Here is a 16,191-nt window from a genome sequence, read left to right on the forward strand (position 1 = left end):
CACGTTTCTTTCAAGTTAAGAATTTTTATATATTTCTTGATATTCTGACTCAAAGAATACCTCTTAGTAACGAACTCAAAATATAGATTTCCCCGTTCCCTTTTTCCTACCTTCCCTGATAATTTAGGCGACATGTAACTCCGAAACGTTGGATGTCTTTATACAGAGTGATTCACAAGGAGTTACCACCACTTACGGAGAATATTCCCCAAGAGAGTTTGAGCAAAAAAAGTCATATAAACATGTATCCTATTCTAATTTATTATTTTCAGAGTTACACTAATTTGAAATTGTTAAAAAAAATACCATTATTCTTCAGTTTTAAGGGTAAAAGAATATTACAATTATTAGAAAAGAGCTATTCAGAATTATAATTTCTTTAATTGGCTAGTATTCTGAAGCCAAAAATGTGTTGTTAATTCCATAACTGCTTTGTACAGGGACATCATTTTATTTTTACTAACATTTTTAATATTAGCTTGCCTATACCTCTGACTCAACGCCGTTTGCTACCCCTTCCACGGCTGGAGTTCGATGATACTGGCGTAATATACAGAACAAACAAATCACTTTACTAGGAATAGGAGGGAAGACAAGTAGTTCATCCATTTACGTAAACTAGGAAATATTGCGCTTTTGAGTTTGATCATTTTCATTAGGTTTTTGTTTAATCAAAATACAGTATAGTATTAACAATGAGTGTTTTTACTTACGAACTAAGCTATCCATGTGGACGTATTCATTATGCAGTGTATATTATACCGTCTACAGCACATTAGCGTACAATATAGAGAATGAAGTTAAATTGAAAAATAATCATAATATGGATATTTAAACACATTTTTGAAAATGGTGGCCGTTCATTTCGATACAGGCTTCAGTTCTAATGTGCATATTATCGCACTATAGACTATTGTACCTAATCCCAATTACCAGTTTCGTTCTTCGTGCTAGTAACTCATGTTGAAATAATTCTGTACCTACTCTATAAAAGAGTACCTTACGCACTGTAAATTCAATCTTCACTTCTGCCCGATCCGAAAAGATAAAATTACTCAGACATAGGTACAATAGTCCAAGTGGTTATGTCGTAGGGTCGTAGAAATGGAGGTAATTACGTGACAGTTAATTACTTAACGAGGCCCTTTTATTTAAGCTATTTTAAACAGTTGTATGATATTACGTAGACGTCCAATTCCTAACAGAAATTAATGTTTTCAGAAGAGAACTAAGACAGCCCAGCCACTAGCTGGCGAATAAAACTGGTGGGGGAAGCAGGTATACGACGTAGGCAAATGGACAACAGTACCTGTGCGAAAATGATTCAATATTGAAAGCACTTTCATCACTGGAAAACGCGAACATATTTTTGGAACGTACTGTTTACTATGACCGTAAGGCTACTATATGCGGTCTTGGATCTGTGTGGAAGGGGTGGGAGTGAAGTACATTAAAAAACTCAGGTACAATAAAAATTGAAGTAAAAATAAAATGATGTCCCTGCACAAAAATTTTGTTCAATTTTTAATTCAAAATTATGTTTTTCTTACACATTTATCAGAACAATAATGGTTACAAATTACGTCAATCTTGTGAACTCTTTAAGACTGAACATTAGGATGCGAAATTAAACTGTAAAGAGTCAAGAGGCTGGAAGTAATAAGTGTAAAAATAATGTAATTTTAGTTAAAAATTGAAAAAAAAAAATCTGTACAAAGCAACCAAGGAATCAACAACACATTTTTAGCTTCATAATAATAGTCAATTAAAGAAAATATACTTCTTAATAGTTCATTCTTTATTTGTAATATTATTTCACCCTTAAGACTAAAGAAAATAGTACATTATGCAACGAGCCTATAATGGTAGTAATTAAGACGCGAGTATGTTTATGAAACGAGTCTATTTCTAACTTGAAATTATTCAAAGTATCCATGTTATTCTTATCTGACTGGGAAGCGGAACTGACCTTGTGCAATATCTCGTAAATTGTGAGATGTGCGCAGATACGAAAGTATTGATTTTTTCCGAGAAACAAATGTCATTGACTTTGATAGTAAAGTAAACATTAATCTTGATATAACCTTGAAATTGTTTTAGATATTGAAAAACGAGATGACAAATTGAATTTATTAGAAAATTATTTACAATTAATGCTAATTATTATAGTAACAGAACATAACCTTCTGCGACAGTATTGGATTTCCAGCCTCCGTGACGTTTCGCTAGTTGTCTTTCGATTGCATATCCAAGAATAATCGATACTTGCGCTTTCATACTGCTACAATGGTGTTTTCTGATTGGTGGAACACCTGAACTTTAATGAATAGGTGTACTTCAATGAGTTCCATTAAAGGGCTGCTACCAGGTGTATAATTACTACATTTAGGCATGGTCGAGCATAAAAGGTATTTAAACAACTTCAAAGTAGTGTAACTCTGAAAATATTGAGAATAGGACACATGTTTATATGACAGTTTTGGCTCAGAATGTCTTCAGAAATAAGCTCCGTAAGTGGCCATAATTCCTTGTGAATCACCCTGTATAAGACATGGTGTGAATACCCAAGATCTAGCATCACATTGAGCACTATGAAAGTCACATATTGTATTTGTGTTGTTAGTGTTATAAGCAAACTGACACTTAAATTCACTTTTCTTACAGGGGTGTACGGAAAGAATTTGATAGAAGACATGGACGCAAGATTTGATTTCGTGGGCCCACTCATCATGCATTACAATGCCATTTCCAAGTCAGAACAGGAGGAGATCAGTAAGAAAATAAGAGATTTCTACTTCGGAAAGAATCACATGGATAGAAACTCAATGTCCCAGGTCGTGAATGTGAGTACAGTCAAATTAATTATTAATATAGAAAAAATAATCAATAATATAAAAATCATAATTCACGAAAATATTTATAACTAGCCGTACCCGTGCGCTCCGCTGCATCCGTTAGAAATAAATATAAAGTAATTACATAATTAAAATAGGACGTTTGATCCAGGGAACATTCGTGTTTGATAGAAGGATAAATCGTTTCATATGTTACTTAATTTAAATTGCATCCAAATAATTAAAATGCGATCATTTTGGTCCAGAGACACTCATTTGGTGCAATAACAATTCCTTTAATCCGTTTCTTAATTTTTATTACATGCAACCATAGTTTAATGAAGATTGACATCATTTAGATTTAATGTGTATATTTTATTTTCCTTGTTATAGGTTTCCATTGAATTATGGTAATAACTTAATTTTAACCCTTGTTTTCTACGTATTCAGTAAATGGCGCTTGGTCCACTATGGTTTTGAACCCTTCAAATAACTTGAATTATATTATATTATATTATATTATATTATATTATATTATATTATATTATATTATATTATATTATATTATATATTGTATCATATCAGAAGTTACTGTAATAACATTATAGCATTATGTCCATCTAGAGAAACTACACTTTCCAATGGTGAAATAATAATTAATTATACAAATCGGTTAATTTAGCTTCCGATATTACTTCATACAAACACAGAAATATTCTCTGTAGGCTATCTTTCATAGCTTTCGATTGTTGCTGTCCAAGGCCCCTTATAGACGAAGTCATTTGTTTTTTATTTCATTATACGGCCTTAGATGGCAGTTATTTTAATTTTAAAACTCATTTATCTCATTAAATATCAGTCCTATCAAAATTTTTCATGAAATAAAACTTATCGCAACTTATTTGTAAAGAAACTTTTGTTATGTAACATTTTTCACAAAAATCAATAATAAGTGAGATATTTCGATTTATTTAATACAGGCCCCCTTATAACCCCCCTTTTAAATAATGTATTTTGAATGCTATATAGCCTAAAATCTAAGTTACAACGAACTTAATTCGTATTCCAATTTTCATCGAAATCCGTTCATCCATTATCGCGTGAAAAGGTAACAAACATATAGACAGACAGACATACAAACAAAAATTTCAAAAAAGCGATTTTCGGTTTCAGGATGGTTAATTATATATGTTAGGACCAATTATTTTTGGAAAACTGAAAATTACCAGAAAAATTTCGGCTACAGATTTATTATTAGTAATGAAGTAATCAATTCATTAATGGTTGAAGTGAGGGTTATGGTTACTTTATATTTAGAACGTGCCAGACGTTGTAATATATTATGTGAAACCCACGTCTTTACTTGGCGGTTCTTCAGCCACGTTCATTCACTCTTATGGTGAAATAAGAATATTCGAGGGCTTTAATGAAGATTTTAATTATAATATTTTAGTCGTAATAACATACAAAGTATTTTGTGCGAGATCGTGCGTATTTGCTTGTTTTCCGCACAGAACCAATACGCGGTAAGTGTGAAATACCACATTCAGTATTCCCAACGTAACACACATAACAATTTCCCTCTTCTTACCGCTTAAGCGCGACATTCATTTTACTGCTTTAGGCTTTTAACATATTATTTTTAGAGACGTTTAACATAGTAATAATTATAAATTGGAAACTTACCACTGCAATTTCACCTAATTTGCAATGTTAATTATTGTTTTTAAATATTTGCAAAAATTAAGTAAAGTCTACTACTCCACGAAACTTATTGCATTCCTGATACAAGTAACATTAAGGAAGCCGTGAAAAAATCAACAAGATTCCAGATGCCGATGTTATTACTGCAATATGTTATATAAATAATATTGTTAAAATATTAAAATGAAAAATAAATCATTACATAACCTTACCGTTTGTTTTAAGTTCGCATTTATAGACTGGGGGGAAAAAAGACAGACGTATATCACGGCCTGCTGGAGTATAGTAAACACAGAAAACATTTTATAGCAACAATGTTGAAGAAAGATATTTTGGTTTTCCGAAGTTGCCGTCATTAAACAGAAACCAACATGGAGATTTCATTGCAACTAATTAGAAATTCCTCTTTCAGGTATGTAATAAACAATCTTCGCACAAAATAATGTACGATACACGAGCGGTATGTTTGTTTTCATGTTCTCGGAAATTAAAAAAGCTCAACTACGTTTCGCTTTTTCAATCTTTTCCTTGACCATGAAAACGTCAACATACCGCTCTTGTAACGTATATTACTATTATTGTCCAAATAAATAATTACATTCCATAATATTTATTCTTCATCGACAAAGGTTCGCTAAAAAGTGTTTCTTGCTACACAAAACTTTAGCTGTCATACATTGTTTGTTTTGTAGATGTTCACAGATAGTTGGTTCTTGAGCGGAGCAGACCAGTCCGTGAAGAAGCACCTGGCACAGGGCTCTGCCCCGATCTATTATTACTATTTTGATTATCGGGGTACTGACAGCTATAGCACCCTTTATGGAGATCCCAAAACGGATTTCGGTAAGTCAAGGATTTCCACTTTTGTAAGAAATAATGCTCTATAACTGATTAGGCAGTTTGATTGAATTATAAGTACAGTGTAACACGAATAACTGGATGCTTACGGTAGAAAGTCTGTGCGCACACAGCTAATATGGCAGTAGCGTCTGAGTTCATCCCCATTTCCAGGACTCGAAATAGGGAGCGGGAAATTGAAAGCCGTTGTTAGTTAGTTAGTTAGTTAGTTAGTTAGTTAGTTAGTGGGGTTTAAAAAAGGGCGCGTCAGCATCTATGACTATTTGCGCCCTTATCTAAAATTCTTACACAACAGAAACTATACAATAATCAGAATGCTTAAAGAACTAAAAAACGTTGCCACGATTAAAACGAGGTACACAAATGCAGTTTCAACAGGGTGATGCATAAAACATTATAAAAATCTGACCTTAACTAATATTTAAAAAGAGATAAAATAACAATACAAATGCTACCATAAATAAATTATCTGGCGTATTTCTAAAATACTCGGATGCAAAAGGTCCGAATGTCAAGTTTGTTAAAAAACTTATATACTAAATAACAAGTGTAACCTCCGGATGTAAAGGGTCCGGAGGATAATTAAAACGGGTCAAAAACTAAATCACCCTGCCAAGTCCAGTACTCGATAAAAATCTCAGGACTGCATTTGTACAATTAAAATCATTTCCAAGAGCGTCACGAAGAGTCGGCCGAATTCCATATTGCCGACGGACACGGTCATATTTTCTACAATGTAATAAAAAATGTTCCACCGTAAGTGGAACATGGCATAGATCACACTCCGGCTGAAGCTCGCCACGTAGCAGATGGCCATGTGTCAGATAACAGTGGCCAATCCTCAACCGGGTGAGTAAAGAAAGCCGTTGTTAAAATTCAGCGAACCATCATGCACACCCCGACTACGTAGAAATTAGCACTATAAAATAATTCGGTTGTTCCAAGCTAAGATAATTCGATAGTTAGGAATCGTCTATGTATTCACTCGCTTCAGAAATCACAGAAGAATTCGGTGGGGAAACTTCTACTGAAAAAATGGGTCCTTCGGGAGGCAGCATTCTAAATCTACAGGGACATCACTTTATTTTTACCAACATTTTTAACATTAACCTGTCTATATTCGGAAACACTGTTATCCCCTTCCATTACAGGAATTTGGTGTTACTAGTGCAATATGTAAACAAATTATTTTAGTAGCTATAGGAGGAGAGAAAAAGTAGTGTATCCATTTATGTTACAGGGAAATACGTTTTTACGATTTTCAGTTTGTTTATTACTTTCACGATATTTTACCAAAATACAGTAGAGCAGTAACAGTTTTTTTTTTTACAAACTCAACTCTTCAGACGGTTGTATTCATTATGTAATGGCTACTTTATTCAGCATATTACCGTACTTTCGGTAACTCTAATCTTCATTTCTGCACAGTCCACACAGATAAAGTTATTCAGTCATGCTACACACCGTACCTGTGCGAAATAAGCTGGGCCAGGAGTTTATGGAAATCGCGAGAATCACGACATAATAGATATACAATAGATTTTTACTAATCTTTACAAATTAAGTGATTCTGATTAATAATATGCGGATAAAACAATCGCGACAAATCGCGAAATAGAGATCTAATAGCGAAATATGAACACATCCTCGAATTATTATTATTCCATCGTTTTATACCGAATTTCATATTTCTAGTTATTTTTTAGAACTTTTTTTTTCTTTTGAATCTGTTATATATCCAAGTAGGCTACATTACATAGTATTCTAGGTGTTCTGATTGCATTAGTGAACTCAAAAGACGGAGAATTCAACATTTCACTAATAATTTGAAAGTGTTAATTTGAGGGCTGCAAGTTTTTTTCGTGTTTAATGAATATGTGTTAAATACAGTCTCAATCCAACAAATATTGTCTATTGGCCATACCGCACCTTTACGAGAATCCAACGAACCTTTAATATTAATTATTTGGAAAGTAATATTCATACTGAGTTAATACTCCAATTTCAAAATAATTGTATTTTCCAAAATTTCCATTAATCCCACCAAGAGTACAAATCAATCCCCAACATTCTCCGCCGACACCAATATTAAAAAACACAAATGATAACATTAATCTCTATAAATACCTGCCCCTGGAAATAAGCTTCAATAATATAGGCTCTTTCTTCTATAGAAAACGTAACCATATTTCTGAAACACACTATACTCTGTACTATTTACTTCACTGCTAGCATACTTCGAATGCAACAGCGGCCATAAGTTTTTGTGGCTGACGGGAGCAAGAACATTAGTGAAAGGGGTGGGACTCAAGTACATTCAGAAATGCAGGTACAATAAAAATGCTAGTAAAAATAAAGTGATGTCCCTGTATTACGAAACCAAACATGAAAGGTATTTAATAGATTTTATCCGATAGTCGGATCCCTGGAGACAAAGATAGTTAGATTATACTTCACTAGCCTCTTATAACAGTGACCCTCCTTTGGTCTAGTTATTCTGTAGAATTAAAACATTCATTATATAGTACATGTAAGATGTGTCCTCAAAGTGGTTGTTGATGGTGACACGATATTGAATGTTATTGTCAGTAGTGTTATCACCAGGCTTCGAGACTTCGGACCCAATAGAGCAGTTCAGTGGGAAATCCGCATAACGGCGTACTGAGTATAGTGGTAAAGCGTACAGTGGGTGGGGGTACTGTAGAATGAATGCCAACAAATACGCAAAGAAAAACGCTCTGGATTTGAAGGTTCTGATGAATAATTTGGTTTTCATACAAACCTATTTTCAAACTGTGTCTGAAACTATTACACTGTTGGAAAAGTCAGAGCAAGAGATGTCGGAAGCCCTCAAATTAATTGAGAAAATGACACAGAGAATTAATGAGACACCAAGTACACCGATTACTGAACGTGTAAAATAGAAGTGGAAATCAATTTTATGTAAAAATAACGGATATGGAACATTGTGTAACATAAACAGCAAATTAGTGGACATAGAGTCACCCGAGAATAAAGGACTGTCTCTTAGAGACTGCAATGATGTTAGGTTTTTTCGTTTTGCTCCTATCACGTCATGCGACGTAGAGCGCAGCTTTCTACAGTACAAACTTTGGCACATAACCGAAAAAGATTTACGTTTGAGACACTGAATGTATCTTGTAGTACATTACAATTCGGTACTGTAACTGCACTTCCTAAAGACGACCAATAGGATAAATGAAAAAAAATTAAATTGCTACATGCTTATTTCCACCATTCACACTGTGTATAATTAAAGACAAATGTTTATAAAAGACAGGAGAATAAATGCTTTTCGTATTCTTTTAACATTATCATTGTGTAATGTATATTTACTTTCAGAATGTAGGATACATATGTGTGTTTCCCCATACTACCGTATTCTACTCTAAATAGCAACGTTGTTACCTGAACACATCTCTCTCTACCTGCAGCGAGTCAACAACCTATAGTGCATGCACAGTAAACTTATTGTATCGGGTCCAAAGTCTCGAAGCCTGGCTATCACAATATCTGTACATACTTCAAACATTGTATAAAAATGTCCTGAATAACACATCTTTCATTTTTCAGGGACTTCTCACTCGGATGAACTCCTCTACGTTCTGCATGATGAGGTAACATTTCTAAACAGGACCTTATCAGAAGATGATGAGAAAATGGTTGATATTATGACGTCAATCTGGGCCAATTTTGCACGCACTGGGTAAGACTTCTAATAATACAGTCATATTCATTCATTCATTCATTCATAGTTTTCTATCCAAGGGCAGATCTTTCACTGCAAACCTAGTTTCCTCCAATCGTTCATATTTTCTGCCTTCTTCTTACAAGAGAACATTCTCTTGGGGACAGATAAATCAATTTTTGTATCCTTGTGTCGTAGAAGTCAGCCGCCTGGGATCGAAACCAGCGTTTGACAGCCGTCTGCACTTCTCTTCGATCCCATGATATGACAAATGTATCATTTCCGGTGAGGAATATGTTGAAAAATAGCTCAACAATTGCTGTATCTGTTCCAATAATTTTTTCCACTGAAACTGTGTTTTCTTTCTGTTAACGGCCCCTGGCGAGTGGCCAAAATTTGTATAAGCACTTCTTTTGACATTATTAACACGATGAAAGAATAAAATGTAACTTTTTTTTATCTGCCCCCACCAAAATTTTTGCTTGTCTTTTTTTTTTATTTTAGCAAGTTATTTTACGACGCTTTATCAACATCTTGGGTTATTTAGTGTCTGAATGAGATGAAGGTGATAATGCCGGTGAAATGAGTCCGGGATCCAGCACTGAAAGTTACCTAGCATTTGCTCATATTGGGCTGAGGGAAAACTCCGGAAAAACCTCAACCAGGTAACTTGCCCCGACCGGGAATCGAACCCCGACCACCTGGTTTCGCGACCAGACGCGCTAACCGTTACTCTGTTTGCTTGTCAGACATTTAATTTTGGTCAAACAAAAAGAGCCGTATGCATCTTGCTTATAATGGTAATTAAGACACTCGTATGAAAATAATTATGAAACGAGCGTAAACGAGTTTTATGCTCGACCATGCCGAAATGTAGTAATTATACACCTGGTAGTAGCCCTTTAATGCACCTCATTAAAGTACACCTATTCATTATAGTTCAGCTGTTCAGCCAATGGGAAATCACCATTGTAGCATTATAAAAGCGCAAGTATCGATTATTCTCGGATATGCAATCGAAAAACATTTAGCAAAACGTCACGGAGGCTGGAAATCCAATACTGTCGCAGAAGGTTATGTTCTGTTACTGTAATAATTAGCGTTAATTGTAAATAATATTCAAATGAATTCAATTTGTTATATCGTTTTTCAATTCTAAATCAATTTCCAGGTTATATCAAGATTAATCTTCATGTTATTCTCTAGATTATATGAAGGTCAATGACATTCGTTCCTCGGAAAAAATCAATACTTTCGCGTCTACGCACATCTCACAATTTAGAAGATCAGTTCCGTTCCTCACTTACATAACCATAACATGAATACTTATGAATAATTTCAAATTAGAAATATGGTCGAGCATAAAAAATCGTATGAAACTTGCCTATAATGGTAATTAAGACGCTTTTATGAAAATTATGAAACTCACTTGCGCTCGTTTCATAAACAGACATAGGCCTACTCGCGTCTTAATTACTACCATTATAGGCTCGTTGCATAATATACTATTAATGCAATATCTAAAGTTTCATTTCATTATTTAAATATCTCTAGTTTCTTTGGACCAGCTTGTAGTTGTTCTTCTACCCATTCTAATACTTCTCGTTATTAATATTCTTATTCTTAATCTTGTAATCTTACACTACTTCGTCTTTGTCTGTTGCTATTCTTCGATTGCTTTAGCCTATCTAATGTTCTGTTAATTCAAGGAATATGATGCGATACAATAATGTCTATTTTACACTTTTATAAACAAATGGAATCAATTGTAATACAACAGTAGCGAAAATAAATATGAGCCTATTTTTGTTCGTTGTAAGTTTAGATTAGAGTAGCCAGGATCGAATCCAATTCCTATTATGAAAGGTCACTGCTACGAGATGCTAGTGAAATATAATGGATCATATGTCTGTCTGCACAGGGATCCTACACCGGACAACAACTCATTCGGCACCTGGCCTCGTGTCTCTTCGTCCGAAGCTCCTGAGTTCGGTCATGTACGGCTGGATGGAGTACACGTGGACCGCGGGCTGCTGACGGATCGAGCCGGATTCTGGGCCTCTTTGCCGATCAGAGCTCCCGTCCCTACTACGCACAGAGGAGATGAATTGTAACCTCTGCTACAATCACCGTTTTGGTCGAAATTTATCACCAATATAAATGTCACCATCACAATCATCATAAATAATTCCTCACAGTTCGCAGTCCTAAAAGAGCAGTTACAAATTATAAAAGTTTTCCTCTATTATTTCCAGTGGTCATCTCCCTGTTGGCATGTAATTCACGATTGCCCTAGGGATTCTTGCTTTTGACATTGGGTAAACATTACTCCCTATTTACACTAGCTTAATGTCGTTCGACTTATAGCGCGGGCGCATGCGCAGTACGGATTTCGTTCCTTTCCTTTCGACATCTGCTGGGTAGAAGCTGTTCCTATTTCTGTGCGACATTTCCTAGGTGGGCCAGCCGAATTGACGCGACAGGACCCGAACATGGTTCGGAAAAGCAGTAGCAGACAACTTTTAGCTGTTTCTCTGTTTCCGCTCGCTTTGTAGCATCATGTCAGAGTGGAACAAAAACCAAGTAATGAAATTAATCGAGCTTTACAAGGAATATCCATGCTTTTATGATATCAGAAATAAGGACTATCACGATAGGATTCGGAGGGAAAATGCACTGGAGTTTATTTGTAAAAATTTGGAGTCTGTTCGTCCCAATACTATTCCCTCCGACATCAAAACAAAAATAAAGAACATCAGGAGCCAATATGCAAGAAAAAGTTAAACTTTCAATTCATTTTAATACAATAAATATCTATTGGACAATTTTGTTCCAGTTTGAAATCTTTACTGAGAACATGGAATAACCCTTTCTCCTGCCTTCTGGACCTCCATCTCCTTTCCCAGTCTCTCTCTGTCTCTCTCTCTCTCTCTCTTTTTTTTTTTTTTGCTTCTCATTTGTATCTTAAAACTAAGATCGAACTAAAACCCACGAGTATGATATGTTCATATCTGCACAAGTACCTTTCAACACTACACTCATTTCGCTGTCAACTCACTCACTGCAATGGAACTACGACACATTTCACTGATTCTATCCTGATTTCACGAACACTTCAAAAACATTTCACTGTTCAGAAAGCGCTTGATGTTGAGCGACAAATAGCAAGTGTAAATAGATCTTTAGAGATGAACAACGATCGAGAAAACAACACTAACAGCGCCCGCAAAGCCGGAAATCCACACGACAATGTTGTATTACGTCGCGTCCTTGACATAAAGACTGGTTGTGAGTCTTCCGAGACTCGATATTGATTATCTCCCGGAGTCCCTAAGTCAGCAATTGTTTATACCTGACTGAACTTTTATCTACTTTGGCAACTGTTATATATGTATAGGGACATCATTTTATTTTTACTTCAATTTTTATTGTACCTGAGTTTTTGAATGTACTTCACTCCCACCCCCCTCTACTAGTAAACTTGCAACCGTTCTCCAAGTGTATACAGTCAAAGTCGCCTTATGGTCTTCGTAAACACAAACAGTACTGAGTTAATGAGTATAGTACGTTCCAGAAATATGTTCGCTTTCAATATTGAATCATATTCTCGCACAGGTACTGTCGTCCGTTTGCCTATGTCGCATCCCGGTTTCCCCCACCCACTTCTGCCCGTCCCTTTGTGGCTGGGCTGTCTTTGCTCTTTTCTGAAAACATTAATTTCTGTTAGGAATTGGACGTCTACGTAATATTATACAACTGTTTAAAATAACTTAAATAAAAAGCCCTCGTTAAGTAATTAACTGTCACATGATTTCCCTCCTTTCTACGACCCTACAACAAAACCACTTGAACGGACAATAAATAGCATGTCTGAATAATTTAATCTTTTCGGATCGGGCAGAAGTGAAGATTGAATTTACGGTACGTAAGGTACTTTTTTATAGAGTAGGTACACAATTATTTCAACATGAGTTACTAGTACGAAAGACGAAACTGGTAATTGGAATTAGATGCAATAGTTTATAGTGAGATAATATGCAAAAAAAGAACTGAAACCTGTATAGAAATGAAAGGCCATCATTTTCAAATATGTGTTTAAATATCCATATTATTATTATTTTTCAATTTAACTTCATTCTCTATATTGTACGCTAATGTGTTATAATATGCACTGCATAATGAATACGTCCACATGGACAGCTCAGTTCGAGTATAAAAACACTTATTGTATTTTGACTAAAGAAAAACCTAATGAAAATTATCAAACTCAAAATCGCGATATTTCCTAGTTTACGTAAATGGATGAACTACTTTTCATCCCTCCTATACCTAGTAAAGTGATTTGTTTGTATCTTACGCCACTGTCATCGAACTCTAGTGGAAGGGGGTATCAAACGGTGTTTCCGGTTCACAACCTTTAAGCCAAAGGTATAGGCAGGTTAATATTAGAAATGTTAGTAAAAATAAAATGATGTCTCTGTATAAACAATCAAGTAGTCTATTTGAAACATCATCTCTACCTTCCAGTGTGTAATAATCCGTTCCCCAGTCTTTATTTAATTACTAGGCCCTTATTAAAAGGCTAAGAATTTTCTTTTCATATGTTTAAGATCAAGTGCGCAATCTCAAGCAAAAATATATTAACGTTATATTTTAGGTTTCTAAGAAATGCAAATTTATTTGAGATTTTTTTTTCTATTTATATACCCATAGGTAATATCATAAATAGAACCAGAACATTTTGATAACTAAGATGCTGTTCTGTTTTGTCTTTTTGTCTCATTTAAACATTTATAATGTTATTTATTTCAATGATGTATGTTATTCAAAGTTACGAAATCTTTCCACGCCGACCAAATGCTATTTCGAGAATGATGAGAAAGACTTTAAGCGCACGAGAGTGACGAGACGAGACTCGAAAGACAAATGCAACGAACACAGCGAGCGAGAGCGGCAGTTAGATTTGTTCATCTCTAGTAAACATGTTAACGCCAGTTATTTTGATACTCATGTATGTATTACAATATTGGTTAAATTTCAAGCTCATGTAAAATTATTTCATTTCTTTTGTGATCCCATCTAGTATAACTTAACCAGTCTTTTAATGCATAAAATTCATCGTACTAGTCGCAATTTTGCTTCCATTACTGTCTATGAAAAATATACGATAAAATAACATTATAATGAATACACTTCGAAACATATAATTAATTAAAATTGCAGTATCTTTATCAGTTACACTACTTTTAAATTTCAGTATATAGCCTATACAAGGTGAAAATAATCTTGCAGATTTTCAGAGCCAATAGCTCATGTTGTATATAACAAAAAACTATAATATCATATTGGTAGAAAGTTATTTTTTTTTTTCAGAAAAAAATGTTTTCTCTCTAATGTTTAACAACCTCTTATTCGATAACTATTGCGAGTAGGATCGTGATTTTTGTTCATATCGATAGGAAATCTAATAAAGAATAATTTATCCCTCTGACGTATTTCAATAGCGTGGATAGTTTTCGTGTAAACTTAATTTTAATAACCTATAAATTCAAGCCACTGTACGATGCTAGTTGGTTGCAACACAGCGCTAGAAAACAGCTCATCTATAGTCGAGACGCTGTTATTCCCGGCGTGACTCCTCCTCTTTGCTTACGTATTAGGAAGTGAAGGCTCTATAAAGTCTAGGTACGTAGTATCATTCGCCATTTTTGTTCTTTACTTGCCAAGCTACCATACGAGGAATCTATTTGCCACACCGTTAAACATTAGCCTATCATGTCGTATCTGCTATGATAATAAATATAACGCACTGTAAAGGTCCATTCACAATGAAAATTAAACATAACCGTAACATAAACACAGAAGTTTGCGCCCAGGCTACCAAATGGGATCATTCACAATGATTCACATAAGCATTGACATAAACATTACCGTAAGACGTTAATATGAAAGTTTGCAAATTCCAAACTTTCATGCTTATGCTTACGTGATTTGCAAACAGAACACAATCGTGGAGCGCTGAAGTATACGACAGAACACGAGGAAATGGCGTCGATGTTATGTTTCCATGGTTACCAAGTATGTTTGCTGTTATGTTTATGTTCCCATCGTGAATGATGGTATGACTTCTTGATTTTACTGTAACGTTAAGTTAACGCTTACATTATGTTTAATTTTCATTGTGAATGAGCCTTAACTCAGCAAATAATTGAGCGGCAAATAACGTCTTCATGTGCCAACGAAAGAGCCAAAATGGCGGGTGATTATATTAAGTATTTATCGAGCCTTAAGAAATGAATAACGTCTTCATCAGCGAATCACAAGACGCACACGTTTAAATGTAGCCGACCTGCAACGCGATTGGCTGCCGGAACTTAGAGCGACGGGGCTATAGCAAGACTACCGAGATTGTTGATCCCTTACATCTGTATTACGAGAAGAGAGTGATAGCGGCGATGTTGTCGGACTGCTGAAACTTCCAACTTAATTTTCTAATTAACCGTGGATTTAATCACAAAACTTAACACAGGTTGTCTATTAATTTCAGAGTACCATATCGTCGCTTTTAATCTGCAAGGTTATTTCACTTCTACCCTGTATATGATAGATGTGAACAGTATGGGATGAAGATAAATGCAAACAAGATGAAGACAAGGTAATCGGAAGATCAATATAGAAGGTAAACTTGAAAATTCGAAACCACGCAGTAGAACAAGTCAACAGCTTCAAATAATTGGGGTGTACTATAAACAGTAACATGAGCTGCTGCCAGGAAGTCAAAAGGAGGATAGGAAGAAATGACAAAGGAAGCTCTTAAGAGAAAAAAAGAGCATCTTCTGTAGACCTCTGGAAAAAGAACTAAGGAAGAGACCTGTGAAGCGATTTGTGTGGAGTGTGGCATTGTATGGGGCAGAAACATGGACATTAAGACGAAGTGAAAATAAGCGACTAGAAGCATTTGAAATGTGGCTATGGAGAAGGATGGAGCGTGTGAAATGAACAGACAGAATAAGAAATGAAGCTGTGTTGGAAAGAGTGGGTGAAGAAAGAATGATTCTGAAACTGATCAGGAAGAGGAAAAGGAAT

The 16,191-nt window shown here is 35.0% G+C and overlaps 1 protein-coding gene across 1 annotated transcript in view; it reads left to right on the forward strand.

Moving 5' to 3' along the window:
* The window catches only part of LOC138708566 (uncharacterized), a 60,454-nt gene extending 48,524 nt beyond the window's left edge, over positions 1–11,930 (forward strand). The window contains exons 17-20 of the mRNA XM_069838682.1: positions 2,665–2,843; positions 5,231–5,381; positions 8,991–9,123; positions 11,027–11,930. Coding sequence (XP_069694783.1) covers positions 2,665–2,843; positions 5,231–5,381; positions 8,991–9,123; positions 11,027–11,219 — 656 coding nt within the window. The 3' untranslated portion in view covers positions 11,220–11,930. The remainder of the gene's footprint in view (positions 1–2,664; positions 2,844–5,230; positions 5,382–8,990; positions 9,124–11,026) is intronic.
* The last annotated feature ends 4,261 nt before the right edge of the window (positions 11,931–16,191 follow it).

The sequence above is a fragment of the Periplaneta americana genome, chromosome 11 (assembly GCF_040183065.1).
Source record: "Periplaneta americana isolate PAMFEO1 chromosome 11, P.americana_PAMFEO1_priV1, whole genome shotgun sequence".
NCBI lineage: Eukaryota > Metazoa > Arthropoda > Insecta > Blattodea > Blattidae > Periplaneta > Periplaneta americana.